Raw genomic sequence first — 15,902 nt, 5'->3', positions numbered from 1 at the left:
CCTCCCTTTGGACTCCAGGCCAGAAAGTGTGTCAGCCCTAAGGAAGGACCAGGCTGTGGACGAGGCGTGTGGGGCCCGGGCTGGGGGGCGATCAGGGCCACAGGCTGAACCACTCCCAAGAAACAGAGACCACACGGGCAGCACTGTTTGATTCCCTGTAATAAAACTGGGTCTTAAAAACAAAATCTGAACACAAAAAGACTCTTACACCTGGAAATTTAGATTTGAAAACTCTTCAGCATCTCCAGGGACAAAGGAAATACAGACACAAACTGGCCATCTACTACACCATACAGCGGAGCTCCGGGCCCAAGCCTCGGGGAGAGGCTACCAGGCATGGGAACCCTTCCACGAGGTCCGGGCCACAGCCCGTCTTAAACACAGATGTACAGGAGCTATTCTTTTATTCCCCAGAAAGGAGAATGACGTCCAGGAGGACAAAAGGAAGGAAAAGGACAAACGACTTGACCACTTCGGACTGCTGTGAAATGGAGGCCTGTTCACCGCGGCCAGTTCCCGCAGCCTGGAAGCAGCAGCAAGTGTCCGTCCCCCCAGGGAGGCGTGGGCGACCGAGGTGACTCCGGGAAGACTGTCCCTCTGTTCTTGGCTCTTCTGACACCAACCAAGAGGGCTTCCTCACCCAGTAAGTCTCCAGGGGTATAGACAGCCACAGGCTGTGTTGGCCTTTAATTCCAATGCTACATCTGATGGTAGCCGGGCTACAGGAATCCTGGGGCTCAGGGCAGGGTCCTCCGGGGGGGCTGCTGGCTGGAGCAGCGGCACGGGGCCTCCCACAGGGCTGGACCTTTCTTGGTGGCTGGGTTTCTGGGATAAATGCCCCAGGGACTCCTCCTGATAGAAGAGTCCAGACTTGACAGTACTGGCTTCCTCCTGGAAATCAGGCCGCCATGTGTGAAGTAGGCACCCAGAACCTTCATCCTGGGTGGGTATCAGAGCCACCCAATTCCACAGCCCAAGGCTCCCTCCCTGAAGCTAGAGCTCGCCTCCACCTCTGTCCATTGTGGTCAGGGCAATGCCAGACCCCGTGGGGACAAAGACAAACATGGCTGGTCCTCTGCCATCAGGACACTTGCCAATGATCAGACGAGACAGATCTTGGCCGAAGGGAGACTGTGATGTGCACTTCAGGGGAGAAAGTGAGCATCAGACTTGGGAGTCTAGGAGCCACATCTTGAAGGAGGAGAATTTCAACAGATGGGAAGGGACCCCAGGGACGTGGAACAGGACGTGCAAAGATGTGGAAATAATCTATTTGAACTGTATGAATTTGTCATTTTTACTGGGGGGAAACATGCTCAAACTTCAATAATTTCAGATGAGCCAACCTCCAGCGGGCATGTGGGCAGAGGAAGAGCCCAGTGCAGCCAGACCCGTGGTTCTCAAAATATGTTCCATGGAACCCTAGGGTCCTGAGATCCTTCAGGGGACCTGTGAGGTCAAAACTCTTTCCATTATACTAAAGCATTGTTTACCCTTCTCGCAGCACAGACATTTGTACCCATGGCCCAAAAGTCACAGTGGATAAAGCTGCTGGAACCTTGGCCCATGCCAAGGCAGGGACAGCAAATTCTAGTACCCCTCACCATCATGCACTCACAGGGAAAAAAATCCAGTTTCACTTTAAAAGGTGCTGATAGGGGCACCCGGGTGGCTCAGTAGTTAGACATCTGCCTTCGGCTTGGGTCGTGATCCCAGGGTCCTGGAATCAAGTCCCGCATCAGGCTCCCTACTCAGCGGGAAGCCTGATTCTCCCTTTCCCCCTCCCGCTGCTTGTGTTTCCTCTCTTGTTGTCTCTATCAAATAAATAAATAAAATCTTAAAAAAAAAAACAAAAACAAAAACAAAAATAAAATTTGTTTTATTTTTAAAAATAATAAAATGTGTTGATAAAAGGATAAAAAGAGTTACTTTTATTAAATCTCAACCCTGAGTACACAAATGTTTAATATTCTCCATGAAGAAATGCACGGTTCACCACTAGCCCTTCTACTGCCCCGTGAAAGGCAGTGGCTGCCCTGAGCAAAAGTACACGTGCAACCCACTGTTTGAGTTACAAGCTGAACTAGCCACTTAGTTGACACAACACCGTTTGGGTTTTTTTGTTGTTTTTTTTGTTTTTTTTTTTAAGATTTTATTTATTTATTTGACAGAGATCACAAGTAGGCAGAGAGGCAGGCAGAGAGAGAAAGGGAAACAGGCTCCCTGCTTAGCAGGGAGCCTGATGTGGGGCTCAATCCCAGGACCCTGAGACCATGACCCGAGCTGAAGGCAGAAGTTGAACCCACTGAGCCACCCAGGTGCCCCTGGGTTATTTTTATTTTTATTTTTTTAAGATTTTATTTATTTGAGAGAGAGAGAGAGCATGAGCAGGGGCAGGGGTAGAGAGAGAATCAGACTCCCCACTGAGCAGGTAGCTGGACACGGGGCTCAATCCCAGGGCCCCAGGATCATGACCTGAGCCAAAGGCAGATGCTTCACCTACTGAGCCACCCCAGGTGCCCCTGGAAAACCACTTTTACTTGAAAGAATAACCAATGGACAGACTATTCAGTTGTTGACGGCATTTTCTTGAGAATGGAGGATGTGGGCTGGCTGCTTCAGAGTAAACAACAGACAGTATTTGTTGCCAATGATAAAAATTTGAGACCTCAAAGCAAAAATCAGGATTCTGGAAAACTTGTGTCTTCCACTGTGAGCCTGGGATTCCCAACTGCTACAAACTCTTCTGATGAAACTGATGGCAGCATCCACAATGGTGCTTTTTGGATAAGGTATGATAAAACGTGCCAACACCTGGATCCGTGTCACTCCGTGGACTGGTGTTTGCCAGGTGACAAACACTCGATGTCACGAATTCACATACAGGTAGAAGAGCCATTCAAAGTGCAAGACGGGCCACAACGGATTTTACTACAACAGAGCATGCAAAGTTCATAAAACTCATCCAGCTGCTTTCAGAATCCATGTCCTAATCTTTAATCAACTACCACCTGTCCAGTTTGGGTCTGGTATCAAAGAAGAATAACAAATATCTAAAAGAGGCATGACAGTACCCTCCCCTTCCCCAATAGGAACTAGTTTATGAATGGCTGGACCTTCCCCACAGGCTTCAGCCAGAGTCTGTCACAACAGATTGAACACAGCAGCAGACACGAGGATCTACCTGTCTCCTACCAAGCCAGACAAAGCCATTTGCAAACGTATGAAACAATAACACCCATATTAAGTTCGTTATTATTTCAGCAAATAGTTAATTTTTTTCTCTTAAAAATCATTATTTGTCATGTTAACATGTTATGGGTTTATTATTATTTTAAAATTAATATTTCTAAATTAGTGTTTTTTAAAGTTTTTTTCAAGATTTTATTTATTTATTTGACAGACAGAGATCACAAGTAGGCAGAGAGGCAGGCAGACAGAGAGGAGGAAGCAGGCTCCCTGCCGAGCAGAGAGCCCGATGTGGGGCTCAATCCCAGGACCCTGGGATCATGACCTGAGGTGAAGGCAGATTCTTAAGCCACTGAGCCACCCAGGTGCCCATCTTGGTTTTAATTTCTAATGTGATACATATAATCACATAACCCATGGTTCTTTAGTTTAGTAATTGTTCAGAGTAAAGGGGTCCTGAGATGAAAATATCTGAGAACTGCTGGCCTAGGCCACAAGGTGAGGCTGTTTCTACTGAAAACAAGTAGATCGTGCTCCGGCTGCCCCTTGACCAGGCTCCCCACCCTGCCCAGGGCTGGACCCTCTCCTGCCACCTCCCCTGGAGCCTTGCAGCCTGGGTCACCTTGTCTGAGCTGGGGATAGCAGCAGCAGCAGCAGCAGCAGGACCTTCTCTTGACCTTGATCTCCTCCTCCAAGTCCATAGAGCTGCGCGGCTGGTCCTGTGTGCTGGGAGTGGTGAGACAGCCTCTGTGCACCTGTGAGTGTGCACAAATGAAGTCTGGAGTACTGTCTTCCAGGACAACTGGGACACTAGCAGATTCTCCAAGACCCCACCCACCCTTCCCTCTGGGGGCCCCTAGGCAGCCTAGCAGGGAGCTCTGGGAATTCTGAGAACAAGTCAGGACAGAAACACTCTGAGGGTCCTGCCCAGTGAAGCCTGGGAGTGGGGGGCAGCAGGGAGACCAACCTCCCTAAGACCCCCAGGTGGGTGACAGTCCTGCCCTGCCTACAGCATTTTGTTGGGAACTCTGGGCAAGTCCTTGCCCAGACCCTTGTTCTCTGGCCTCAGTTTCCCTATGTGGGAATGGGGGGTCACTGAGCTGTGAGACTCCAGTCTAAGGTTTGCAGTCCTAGCAGAGACTGACCCTCCGTACCTAGGGACTTGTGCCTTTGGCGTGGCCTTGCCCCACCTGGGCCCCGGCAGTACCCCACCTTTGCAGGCTTCCCCTCCCCCTCTCTACCCACCCCCACCCCTTATTCTCCCTCATACCTCACATAACCTGGGAATCTGTCCCGGAAGGAGGCCAGCCAGTCATCCACGGTCTCCCTGCTCTTGTTCTCAGTGGACTGGAAGATCTCCATGATGGGCTCCTGTGGGTTGGCCAAGCTGAGGTCCTGCAGGGAGCGGTGCTGGGTGAGCCCAGGCCCTGTGTTCCCAGCCTCCTCTCTTAGGAGGACCCACCTGCCTCATCCCTGTGCAGGCCCACACCCTGGGTCTACCCCCTCAGGCCCAGGGCCGGCACAGCTGGTCAGGGTTCTCCGGTGCTGCTGACGTTACCTCCTGAGCTCCCCAGAGGCTTTCTTGGGCTGGGGGACAGGGGAGGGGGGGCTGCCTACCCCTAGCTTGCGACCTCCCCGACCCCATCTCTCAGCCTTTGCGGTGAAAGCAGGAGGCCCCAGCCTCAAGTGTGGGATTCAAGGCCCAGTGCTGGCGGGCCTGAGCGTGGTTTGAGTGAGGAGAGCACACCCAGCCCAGGCAGGGGGCCAGGAGAGACAAGATCTGGAGAGGGAGAACAAAGCCCCACAGCCCCTGGCCCACCTGAGGGGCCTGTGGCTCACCCGGTACTTGGTGAAGATGTTGTGCAGAGCCCTGGTGTCTGTCTGCACCTGATCCTGCAGGCCCTCCCACTTCCTGGGCTCCAGCGTCCTAAGGTAGGTGGCCAGGGCGCAGACATACTCCCCAAAGACCACCATGTGCAAACGTCGCATGGTTCTCTGCTCCCCCAAAAGAACAAAGAGATGGAGAGGCCTGAGGGAAAGCTGTCCCAGGACCTGGTCTGGCTGGTCCTCGTGGATGGGGCTGGTGGGCTGCCAAACAAATGCCTCTCGCCCGGGCCCAGCAGGGGCCTGTCCCCACCACCATTCGGATGGAAACCCTAGCTGGTTTCTTGGCAAGTCAGTGCCCACCCCGCCCCACAAGTTGGCCTCCTACCTCGTACGTGGCAGTGGAGTGCATGGTGGGGCAGCCCTCCAGGCCCTGCCATGGGAACTGCAGAGCTCCAACCAGACCCTTGTTCTTCTGCCCGAAGTGGTCCTTCAGCAGACTCTGAGGACAGGAGGGTCTGACGTCATGGAGGCCCGAGGCACCCGGCTGGCTCCGCTCTCTCACACCCTTGTCTAGTCTCTCCAGCCTTACGCGCCCTGCCTCTCCTCACTGGGCGCACAGTCCCGGACCAGAAGGGCCCACACGGAGGGAGCCAGTGGCTCATCCACTGTCCCAAAGCTCCGTCCACCCTCCCCCCGCCAACTCCAGGGAGCGGCCCAGACTTGAGCTCCTTCTTGGTGCCCTCCCAAGTCCTCCCAGGTCTCTCCCCTTGGTCCCCACAGGACCAAGGCCTCACACGGGACCTCAATGATACTTCTGCCTCCAGATTAGCCTCCTGAGACATGGGACAAGGGCCTGCTTGGTTCTCAGTGGACACCAGAGGGCATGGGCAAAGGGGGCAAGGCCAGCCCACTCGGTGTTTAACCAGGGGACCCGAGAAGTCCCCTGGCATCCCCGCCCACCAGTGCCCTTCCGCAGCCTCGTCCGCCTCATCTACAAAACAGGGTGCCAAGGCCAATCCATGAGCTGTGGCTGCCTGGAGCTCTGTGTAGAGAAGGACCCCATGGTTCCAAATGGACCAGAGCAGAACAGAATGCTGGGATTGATTAGTAAGGTCTCCCATGGCCCAGGGTGAGGCAAGGCAGCACATCAGCATTCCTGGGAGGGCATGACCTCTCTGGGTCCTCCCAGGCACTCAAATCTCTGTGGAAAATCCAATGGCAGATGTCTCAGGAGCCGGTGGCACAGTGGAAAATGGATCACTGCACAGAGTTGCAGGAATGGAGACCTGCCCGCTACCACCTCCTATCTTCCACCCAGGAAGCCCCATGAGGACAGGGCCCTGAACCTCCAGTTTGAATGAGAAATGCCCTCCCATGATTTCCACATCCTAGGAGACCACCTTGCCTTCTCAAGATGTCAGCTCTGGGGCCAGCCCCTGGGTTTCCTCAGGGACTGCATTCTCTGGGGTATGTGGCAGCCACAGCTCAGGGGAGACAAAGATGGGCAGGCAGAGGCTCTGGGACATAGTGAAGGGACTCCACCTGCCCTGGGTACAGAACCAGATCAGGAGAGAGGGAGAAGGTGTCAGGCCTCAGCTGACCTGGCAGGAGAGCGGTTTCACAGGTGGAGAAAAGAAGAGGGGACAAAGGAAGTTGCCCTCAGGGAGGAGGGAACGGCCTCAGAAGGGGCAGAGAGCCCAAGCCCTGGGTGTCCCAGCCCACCCACAGGGACAGGGCCCCTCCCTCAAGCCACTCAGGAAGCTGGCCCTGACCTTCTGCTCCAATGGCATGGGGAAGGCAAGAGGCCTGACCAGCACCTTGCCCTGTCACCCCAACAAAGGCTCTGCTGGGCTGGGCACAAGTCCAGGGAGACACAGGCAGGTGCCTCCTGCCTAGGTTCTCTGAGAGCAGCAAAGACCCCTCAGGGGAGCAGGGGACAGAGGGTGGCATCACCTGGCACAAGGCTCTGACTCTAGGCAGGAGGTGATCCCGGCTGTGGTCCTCAATGTCATGGATGGTCCCTTGCACATAGGGGCCCAGGTCCACCAGCGGATCGCGTTTCTGGGTCAGCTCCTGCCACGTTTCCCTGGTGGGGCAACCAGTGGGGTCCATGGGGCCTGGCCCAGAGCCTGCCACAGCCCCAGGCTGCACATCACCCACACCGGTGCCCCTCCCCGCACTCGTGGACGCCCCCTCATTTCTGCTGCTGTTGCTGTCCACCCCATCCACTGTTTTCTCTGACCATATTGACAGACTGTTGTATCTACGTGGCTTAAAATGCCGAAGGTACGGTGGGAGACTCCTTTGCCAGAGGCAACCAGGGCCACTGACAGCTGGCGTTCCCATACGCACACGGGGGTGTTAGCCCGCTTCTCACAGGTGGTCCACGCAGACCTGCGCCCTGGCGGGGCCCTGGCGGGCCGGCTCCCACTGCCGCCGCCCACGCCCAGCCACACCCGGCCACGCCCACCAGCCCCGCCCACACCCGCTCTCCGCCCTCCAACACAGCCACTGACAACGCCCACACCGGCCACACCCCGACACGCCCACTAGCCCCGCCCACACGCGGGCCGCACCCGCACGCACCTGAGGATGCTGCAGTTTGCCAGCACGTGCACCTCTGGGAAGGCCCCAGCAACCGCGTTCTGCTGGATGAAGCCGATAGCCTTCTTCTGGTAGCTGCAGTGGCGAATGGAGATGAGTCCCTGCCCCCAGCCCGGCCCCGAGGACTTGCTCCCTCCCCATTTCACTGCTGCCTCCCTAGCAGAATCACACATGTGGGTGACCACACCCCAGCTGTCAGACCCTGCAGCCAGATGCTTCCTAAGGACCTTTTCATTTAATGCTCTCGGTGACCGTTAGTGGTAGATGCTTCCAGAACAAGACGGGAGTGGTTTTTCCCTGTGGACGTGGGAACTGCCGCGAATGCTGTATTTGAGAGCTGCGCCCGCCCCCACCCCCGCAGTGAAGGAAGGGGAAGGAGGGGAGGCAGTGCTCCCGGAGCCAGGCTGGCCCTCCACCCAGAAAGTCGGGGTGAGGCCTGGGGGTGCTAAGCTCTCAGGAAGGGGAGGCTGGCACCCCCAGGCCTGGGATGGGCCTCTGAAGCTCCCTTACAACAGAGAACAGGGAGAGGATCAGGGACAGCACACTCCTCCCCAAAGACAGGAAAAAAAGGGCACCCTCACTTGTCTGAGTCCCAATAACACAGATCAACCTGGCCACTGGCCACATTTTCTTAAACATTTAAAACCTGGCTGGATTTACTGAAAAATCCAGTTTGGTCTCTCTTAAGTAACCTGCTTCATGTCCGCCTGTAATGGAGCCCATCGTAGGTGAACACAGCTTCTCTGAAGGCCCCAGAGAGAGACGCCTCGAGATGTGGTCTACACAGTGCTCAGTCTGAGATGGGGAGCCCACAACACGGACCCCCCCAGCCCCAGCCCGGCAGGAAAGAGGCATGGTCCCCACCCAAACCCTGAGGCCAGGGCAGAGCCGGGTGTGTGGTGCAGGGGTCTGATGGTGAAAAGCAGAGGAAACAGGGAGGCTGGTCATCCACTGGGTCCCTGGCCAGGATCCGTAACCGAGATAATATTTGAATGAAATATTTTTAAAAATTCAAAATCAGTCCAAAGCATCCATCATGAGCAAACCACCAAATTTTAAATAAGGACAGAATTCAACCCTGTACATTCATGACTCCCCTCCTGCGCTTCCCCCTAATCCTAGTCCTGCTGCCCAGTATGGGAGCCACAGCCCAGTGTGGTGTTTAAAGGTCAACTAATTGGGGCGCCTGGGTGGCTCAGTGGTTTAGGCCTCTGCCTTCGGCTCAGGTCATGTCTCAGGGTCCTGGGATCAAGCCCCGCATTGGGCTCTCTGCTCAGCGGGGAGCCTGCTTCCCTTCCTCTCTCTCTGCCTGCCTGTCTGCCTACTTGTGATCTCTGCCTGTCAAATAAATAAATAAAATCTCTAAAAAAAAATTGTTTAAAAAAATAATAATAATAATAAAAAATAAAGGTCAACTAATTAAAATTAAATAAAATTTAACCGTGGTGTCTCCATGGAACTAGCTCGATGGCCACACGAGGCCAGAGGCCCCATGTCAGACAGTGCCGCCATGGGACATTTCTAGAGCCACGGCGGGAAGTGAAGCCAGCCAGACTGGGAGCACCCAAAGCTGATGCTTGAACGTTCCCCTGCTTTGGGAACTGGCCAAGCACCTGGCATTCAGTGGTCAGAGGCTGGGGCAGCACTCGAACTGGGGTTCTGTGGACCCAGCCTCCCATGCCTTCTTCTCTGAGCAAGGACCACCTTTTCACTTACCTTTTCAGAAAGTCTGAAAATTTTTCCAGAACCATCCCTTGCACCTGGCTACTGATAGGTAGTCCCATGGGGTGTACTGCATTCATGCTTTCTTCCAGCAGCTGTCAGTCAAAGCAAGTGGGCTCTCAGGGGGACCCAGGAACCTGTCACACAGCCAGTGGACCCCAGGAGACTGTGTCCCCCCTCAACGTGACTGACACTGTTCTTGCAGGAAGGGCTGGCATGCACAGGCTGCCCCAACACCTGTGCCACTCTGCAGGTGGCACAGAGCAGACTCCTCCCACTGGGCCCTCACTACCCCTTCCACCCCCCCCCATCTTGCCAGGCCTCTCCCTTGAACCCTCCACCATGTCCCTCCCTTCACCATCACCACACACGCTGGTGGCCTCTCCTGCTCCTGGGCCGAACATCCTTTACCCCAATAGGGCTCCACCCTCTCTCTAAGGCGTCCTCAGATAGCGATCCCAGTGCAGGTCCTACCTGAGGCCCAAGCAAGACTGTGAGTTGAGACATTCCAGGAAGGGGCCCCTCCCCAGAGGATATGCCCAGCAGCCCTGCCCTGGGGCCCCTCAGACTCTGATGCTTCAATGCCCGGAGCCCGCCCTCCACCCTGCCGCCCAACCTTGCTGCACCTGTCAGTCATCCCCCCTCACCAGGCCAGGTGCTCAGGAAGGGGCCAACGACCCCGTGTGGCAGGCTGGGAGGGTGCAGACAGGTGCGTACCTGGAAAATGTCGAGAAACGTTGGGTGGGAACACTGGGCCCACTTTTTCAGATCATAGAACAGGACTCTGTCTAGATGCTTTCTCAACTCTTCCTGCCCAGAAAACAGTAAAAGCAACTTCTGTCCCCACCCCCATTCCTCTCTGGGGCACACCAGATCCAGTCCCCAGCTGAGGACGGGGGAGAGGGTGAGAACCGGAGCCAGCCCAGGGACCGTCGGCCAGCGGCCTGAAATCCACCCAACCCCGAGGGACCCAGTTCCGAGTAAACCTCCTCTTTCACAGCCTCCAGCCCTCCAACACACAGCACATCCCTTGACAGATGGGGTGTGGGAGAACAGGGAATGCTAAGACCTGTCTTCCTTCATTCAGCCCAGACTGCAACTCCACAGTTTTGGGGGGAACCACAAAGGACAAGGGGCCTCAAAACCCAGGGGCTTCGAGGAGACAGAGCCCTGAGTTCGCAGCCAAGGAAAAGGCCAGACACTTATATACCAGTTACTGGAAAGTTCCAGCTAAATCGATACCGATTCTTTGTGGCACCATCGTAAAGCTTTGTCTCTCAGTCCATGAGCTAAGAAAGGCAAAGGGCTTCCATGTATCCTGAACATCTCTTCCACCGGTCCCCAGGACTCATGACACGTCTGTGCCAAGACCAGGAGCACTGGTACAGGAGATCACGTTGGTTAAAAGCGATCACAGCTGGAGAGTGCGCTGTCCCCTCCAGTCCTCCTTGCGCCTGCCGTGGATTCACCACATGCACCCACCTTGGGGCGGCCGGCTTTCCACCCGGGGCTCACTGGCCCTGCTCTGGAGCCGCTGGTATGGAAGAAGCCAGACGGTCCTCACTGGTCAAGGCAGAGACCTCCAGTCAGGCGCTCTCCCTAGGGGCCTGCTAGATGATGCTCCTCCCACCTCGGAGCCCCAGCCACTGTTACCTCCCACATGACGGTGCTCAACCACCACTCCTGCAGCCCCCCACCCAGGGCCACCCTGGCCCAGCCTCTGCCTGCTGGGCCCCAGATGCGGGACGAGGAGGCCTCTGGGTGACAGATGCTGCTGGACCCATTTACCTGGATCAGCCCTACCAGCATCTGCTGCATTTGGGACATCCAAGTAACAAACATCAGGGGGTCCAGGAGATGCCCAGCCACGGGCTCCCGGGAGGTCCGGCGCCCTTTTGCAAGTGTCTCCCTGCTGGGTTAGAAGGAGCCATGAGGGACCAAGAGCTGAGCCAGGTTGGCGGAGGGGCGGTGGCGTGGAGAACAGCTCGGTGCTAAGGGCAGGGCACCCCAGGCCGGGCCTTGCCCCCTCCCCAGCCTGTGCTGCCCATCCCCCAGCCCTGCACAAGCCCCGTGACTGGAGAGGGCAGCCGGGGTTGAGAAGTGGGAGGGAGAGGCTCTGTTGCTGTCAACAAGTCGGCGGTCTCACACACACACACACACACACACACACCCCAATGCACTAAACACCCATATGTACACCACACAACAGACACACAGGCATGCACGAACACAGGCCTGTGCACACGCTGTCCCCAAGGCCAGCTGCGTCCGCCCTTCTCCGACCACCGGCCCCGCCCCCGAGGCTCCTCTGAATGCTCTCCGTGGACCACAGCTCTGGCCCGAGGGCCTCCCCCAGAGCAGTGGCCTCCCTAGCACCCCAAGATCCCCCAAGAGGACTCACCCAGGCTGCTCGAACAAGTTGGTCTTGCCCCAGGTGTACAGGACCTGACAGCTTTTCAAGTCAGTGCCGCAGGACTGAGTGAGCTTGGAGAGGCGGCCGAGGAGAACCTCGTGGAAGTAAGTCCTGTAGACCTCCCAGAGGCAGGTCCCCAACCGGCTCGCCCGTGGGGACGCCAGGCCCTGTCTCACTGCCTTGTCTAGCTTCTCCAGGTACAGGTCCAGCTGGTCCTTGGGGCCCAGGGTGGGCACTCGGGTCTCAGCATCATTTCTCAGTAACTTATTCAGCTGACCGGCCCAGGTGGCCACTCCGCCGTCCTGGGGGGCACTGGCCTTCCACCTTTCATGCTGGTCCTGTGTCCACTCCACAGTGGCCAGCACCGCCTGGAGCTTCTGCTCCAGCTCCCGGCTGGGCCCAGTGCCGTCCAGAGCCTGCTGGACAACCTGCCACATGCTCCGGGCCACAGCCTCATACTGGGGGCTGCAGTCCTGCCCTTCCTCCTCCAACGTGGAGATGGTCTGGCAGGCCTCCCAGAACTGCCCATCCTGGACCAACTCCAGGAAGCCTGGAAGAAAGAGAGCAAAAGAACGGCTCAGCAGGGTGCCTGGAAGAACTGTGGATCCGGGAGGGGGAGGGGTGCCCTGGAGTTGGGTGGGGGTGGGCTGTACGGAACCCATCCATCCAGGGACCAGCAAGAAGACCCGGAGAAGGTTTCAAGAGCCTTTGGGAAAGAAGCGCCTCGTGGCCAGTCAAGATCAGAAGGCCACAGGCTTATTACAATGATTGCAGAAGACCTGTGGGCTTCCAGTATCGCCTCTGGAGCAGAAAAACCTAACACCCGCAGTTTCTTCCCGAGAACCTGTAAGCTCCCAAGGCCCTGCATGGTCCATGTCTTCCTCAGCTGTGGGCCTGCTAACCCAACACAGAGACAGCAGAAGCATTTTCCCCACCAGAGGGCCAGAGAGGGAGGTCCAGCAGACTTAGTGGAAAATGTTCTAGCAAGGGGTTCTCAGAAGGAATGCACATCAGGATCACAACCCAGACTGGAATGTGCATTTCTTTCTTTCTTTTTTCTTTTTTTTAAGATTTTATTTATTCATTTAAAAAAGATATAGAGACAGAGAGGGAGAGAGAGTGAGCACAAGCAGGGGGAGAGGCAGAGGGAAAGGGAGAAGCAGACTCCCTGCTGAGCCCCCACAAGGGGCTCCATCCCAGGACCTGGAGATCATGACCTGAGCCAAAGGCAGACACTTAAACCCTCTGAGCCACCCAGGTGCCCTGGAATGTGCATTTCTGACAGGTGCCCAGGAGGTGTTAATGGTGCTGGTCCTGGGCCTCCTGCTGTGCCCAGAGGGAGAGACGGGAAGGGAAGGATTCTGCTTTGGATCCCAGAGGAACCCCACCATGACTCTCCAGCCTGTAGCTGCAGGAGGCTGGTCCAGTGAGACTCAACACCAAAGGAGGAATTGGTGGGCAGGGTTGTCCAAAGCATTTGAACACTTACACACCAATTCTTCTGGACTTTAACTTGAAAGGGCATTTTTGAGCTTTAACTTCTCCTGGAAATTTCAAAGTGAGAGGGCAGTTATATTCCAAGTTGCGGCTCAGAGTGCCTTTCTGTTGTCAAGGGCAAGATGTCCTCCCCTTTCCTATTTCTCCTTCCTGACAGCTGGAATGTACATGTGAGGCCAGGACCGGGGCAGCCATTCTGGGCCATGAGACAGGAACCCCATGTGGAGGATAATGAAGGAATACAATGGAGAGGTCTGGGTCTCTGAGCCCTGAGAAGCCCCGAACCACCCACTCAAATCTTCCATGAGAGAAGCAAATTTTATCTTGCTTTATCTTAAGTCCCTAGTTCATTGGGTCTCTCAGTGAAAACATCTGAACTTATAATAATACAAAGAATTGAGGAGGAGTGGAGTATGGGATGGAAATTATTTTGAATCCAAACAGGATGGCCTTCCACGCATGTAATTATTTTGAGTCCCTATCCCATCTCATAGACAGCTCCTTGCTGCTAGTAATTAATTAGCTTGACTCAACACTAGGAACTGTAAGTGCGGCAACCTCTGTGGTTTCATCTAGAGGGCTGCTCGGACATCCTTCCCTTTCCTTCCAGAGCCCCACCGTCCAACACGGCAGCCCCAAGCCCCACGTGGTTACTGAGCCCTTGAAATGTGCAAACTTAACTGTTGTCAGTGTAGACCACACAGCAGAATTCAAAGACTTAGTGGGGGCGGGGCAGGGGGAGAGAACAATTTTAAATATCTTGATTCTAATACTGATGGAAAGTTGAAACATGCTGAAATACTATGTTAGCTATATTGGGCTAAATAAAGTATATTACTGAAATTAATTTCACCTGTCTCTTATATTTTTAGTGTGACTCCTGAAAACTGCTCCCGCACTATTTCCCCAGGACAGCACTCACTCCTCTAGAACCCGCTTGCTCCCTCCCTCCAACATGGGGCCCCTGTTTATCTTGCACCAACCTGGCTGTTTTCTGGGTGGGAGGCCGTCATCCCCCTACCCAAAAACAAAAGAGCTGATCTTACAAAGCCCTGAGACCTCCCGGGCTTTGTGGAAACATGGCTGCATTGGTACCGTTTCTTTAGCAAGGATACTGGGGGGCATGGTCAGGCAGGCAAAGGCAGATGTGGGGGTGGGGGCCGCTGTTGTGTCCACCAGTGTCCCAGGCAGGCCCGTTGAGCCGAGCACAGCTTGGCTGCTCCCGGCCACCAGCCCATCTCCTGGCATCACAGGCCAGCAACACGAGGTGCCGGCAACAGCTGGCCAGAGAACGAAAGTGAAATGCCCCTGAACAGTGACCATCCTGGTAAGGTTGCCCTGATGTCACCAGGCACAGGGCAAGCGAGGATGGGGGGGGACCCTCAAAGATGCCATCGCTTGTGAACCAACTGGTAAACACTTGTCCCCTCTTGAATGACAATGCCTGGTGCCAGAGACGGAAAGGAGCTGGTGACATCTTATGGCCCCATGACCCCACGCTCCCAGGGCCATTCTGCAACCTCCCCCCGGCCTCAGGGAAAAGCTGAAACATTTGCCCCTCAGAAAAATATTCCCCAGATTGTCGAGGTCCCAGCTCCTCCCACAAACCCACAGCGGACCAGAGCTTTCATAAGCGGCCCAGCCCCAGCCCTGCCATTGCACTCAAGGTCATTCAGCGAGCTTCTCTGGGCACAGACCCACACTGGGTCACGGGGACACAAACACGGCTCAGACACAGACGCCCCGCACACAGCTCCAGCCCCACCCCGGACCCCTCTTCACTCACTCCTGTAGCCCTAGCCTGGGGCTCAAGCCGGAGCCCGCTCTGCCAGCCCGCATCGGAACCGTGACCTTCTCAGTGGCTGCGGGTCCCCAGGCAAAGAGCCCCACCACCCTGAACCTTGGTTTTGCCAGCTTTGCCACCGGGAGGTGCTTCTCACAGGTGTGGTGACTACGGGCCTCTTCACTGGGCTTCAGTCCTTCTGCTCCCCCCACACCGAGTCAGAGCCCCCTGGGCTCAGCCGCCCACACCCACGGCCTGCTGCATGGTGGGTGGAGGGGCCAGCGAGCAGCCCCGCTCACCATGGGGGTCCAGGCATACTTCTTGCTGTGCCCGGTCCCCTCCAGGCGCCCAGAGTGACATCTGCAAGGCTGGCACGTACAGTAAATACTGCACGAAACGATAAACACGTGAGCAAAAACATGAAGGAACGGGACAAAGGCTCCAGATATAAAGGTAAGACCCAGGGACGCCTGGGAGGCCCAGTCCCTCGAGCGTCTGCCTTCGGCTCTTATCGCGATCCCAGGGTCCTGGGGTCAGCGGGAAGCCTGCTTCTCCCTCTGCCTGCCCCCCCCCACCGCTGTACTCTCTCTCTTGCTCACTCTCTCTCTCAAATAAATAATCTTTAAAAGAAATACATAAGGCAAGACGCCTACCTTTGGAAGTTTCTGTCAGATGAAAAACATTTTGGGGTCCTTTATTTCTGAGCAATCGTCCCAAAAACCCTGCGATCCACTGCGCCAGCTTTGGAGGACAGCACTTGCACTGTTGCCTCCGGTTCCCCTGGGCATCACTGGGCAGGATTTGTTGGAGCTCGCTGTCTGCTTTTTCTTCTTCCAGCCTGTGTTTCTTCTTGCCCCAGAGGACCTT

At 55.7% G+C, this 15,902-nt stretch overlaps 1 protein-coding gene across 1 annotated transcript; it reads right to left on the bottom strand.

The window, feature by feature from the left end:
* Positions 1-2,567: 2,567 nt before the first annotated feature.
* LOC116856220 lies at positions 2,568-15,451 on the bottom strand. The gene is made up of 11 exons (XM_032839541.1): positions 15,340-15,451; positions 11,744-12,309; positions 11,131-11,254; positions 10,060-10,152; positions 9,337-9,437; positions 7,603-7,695; positions 6,970-7,102; positions 5,402-5,515; positions 5,029-5,229; positions 4,460-4,584; positions 2,568-2,931 (listed from the first exon to the last, which is right to left on the bottom strand). The coding sequence occupies exons 1-11, from the start codon at positions 15,349-15,351 to the stop codon at positions 2,877-2,879; spliced, it is 1,617 nt and encodes a 538-aa protein (XP_032695432.1). The 5' UTR covers positions 15,352-15,451; the 3' UTR covers positions 2,568-2,876.
* Positions 15,452-15,902: the final 451 nt, after the last annotated feature.

Source organism: Lontra canadensis, unplaced genomic scaffold, assembly GCF_010015895.1.
Source record: "Lontra canadensis isolate GAN:19392208 unplaced genomic scaffold, GSC_riverotter_1.0 scaffold108, whole genome shotgun sequence".
NCBI lineage: Eukaryota > Metazoa > Chordata > Mammalia > Carnivora > Mustelidae > Lontra > Lontra canadensis.
This window is presented reverse-complemented; position numbering and strand designations above follow the sequence as displayed.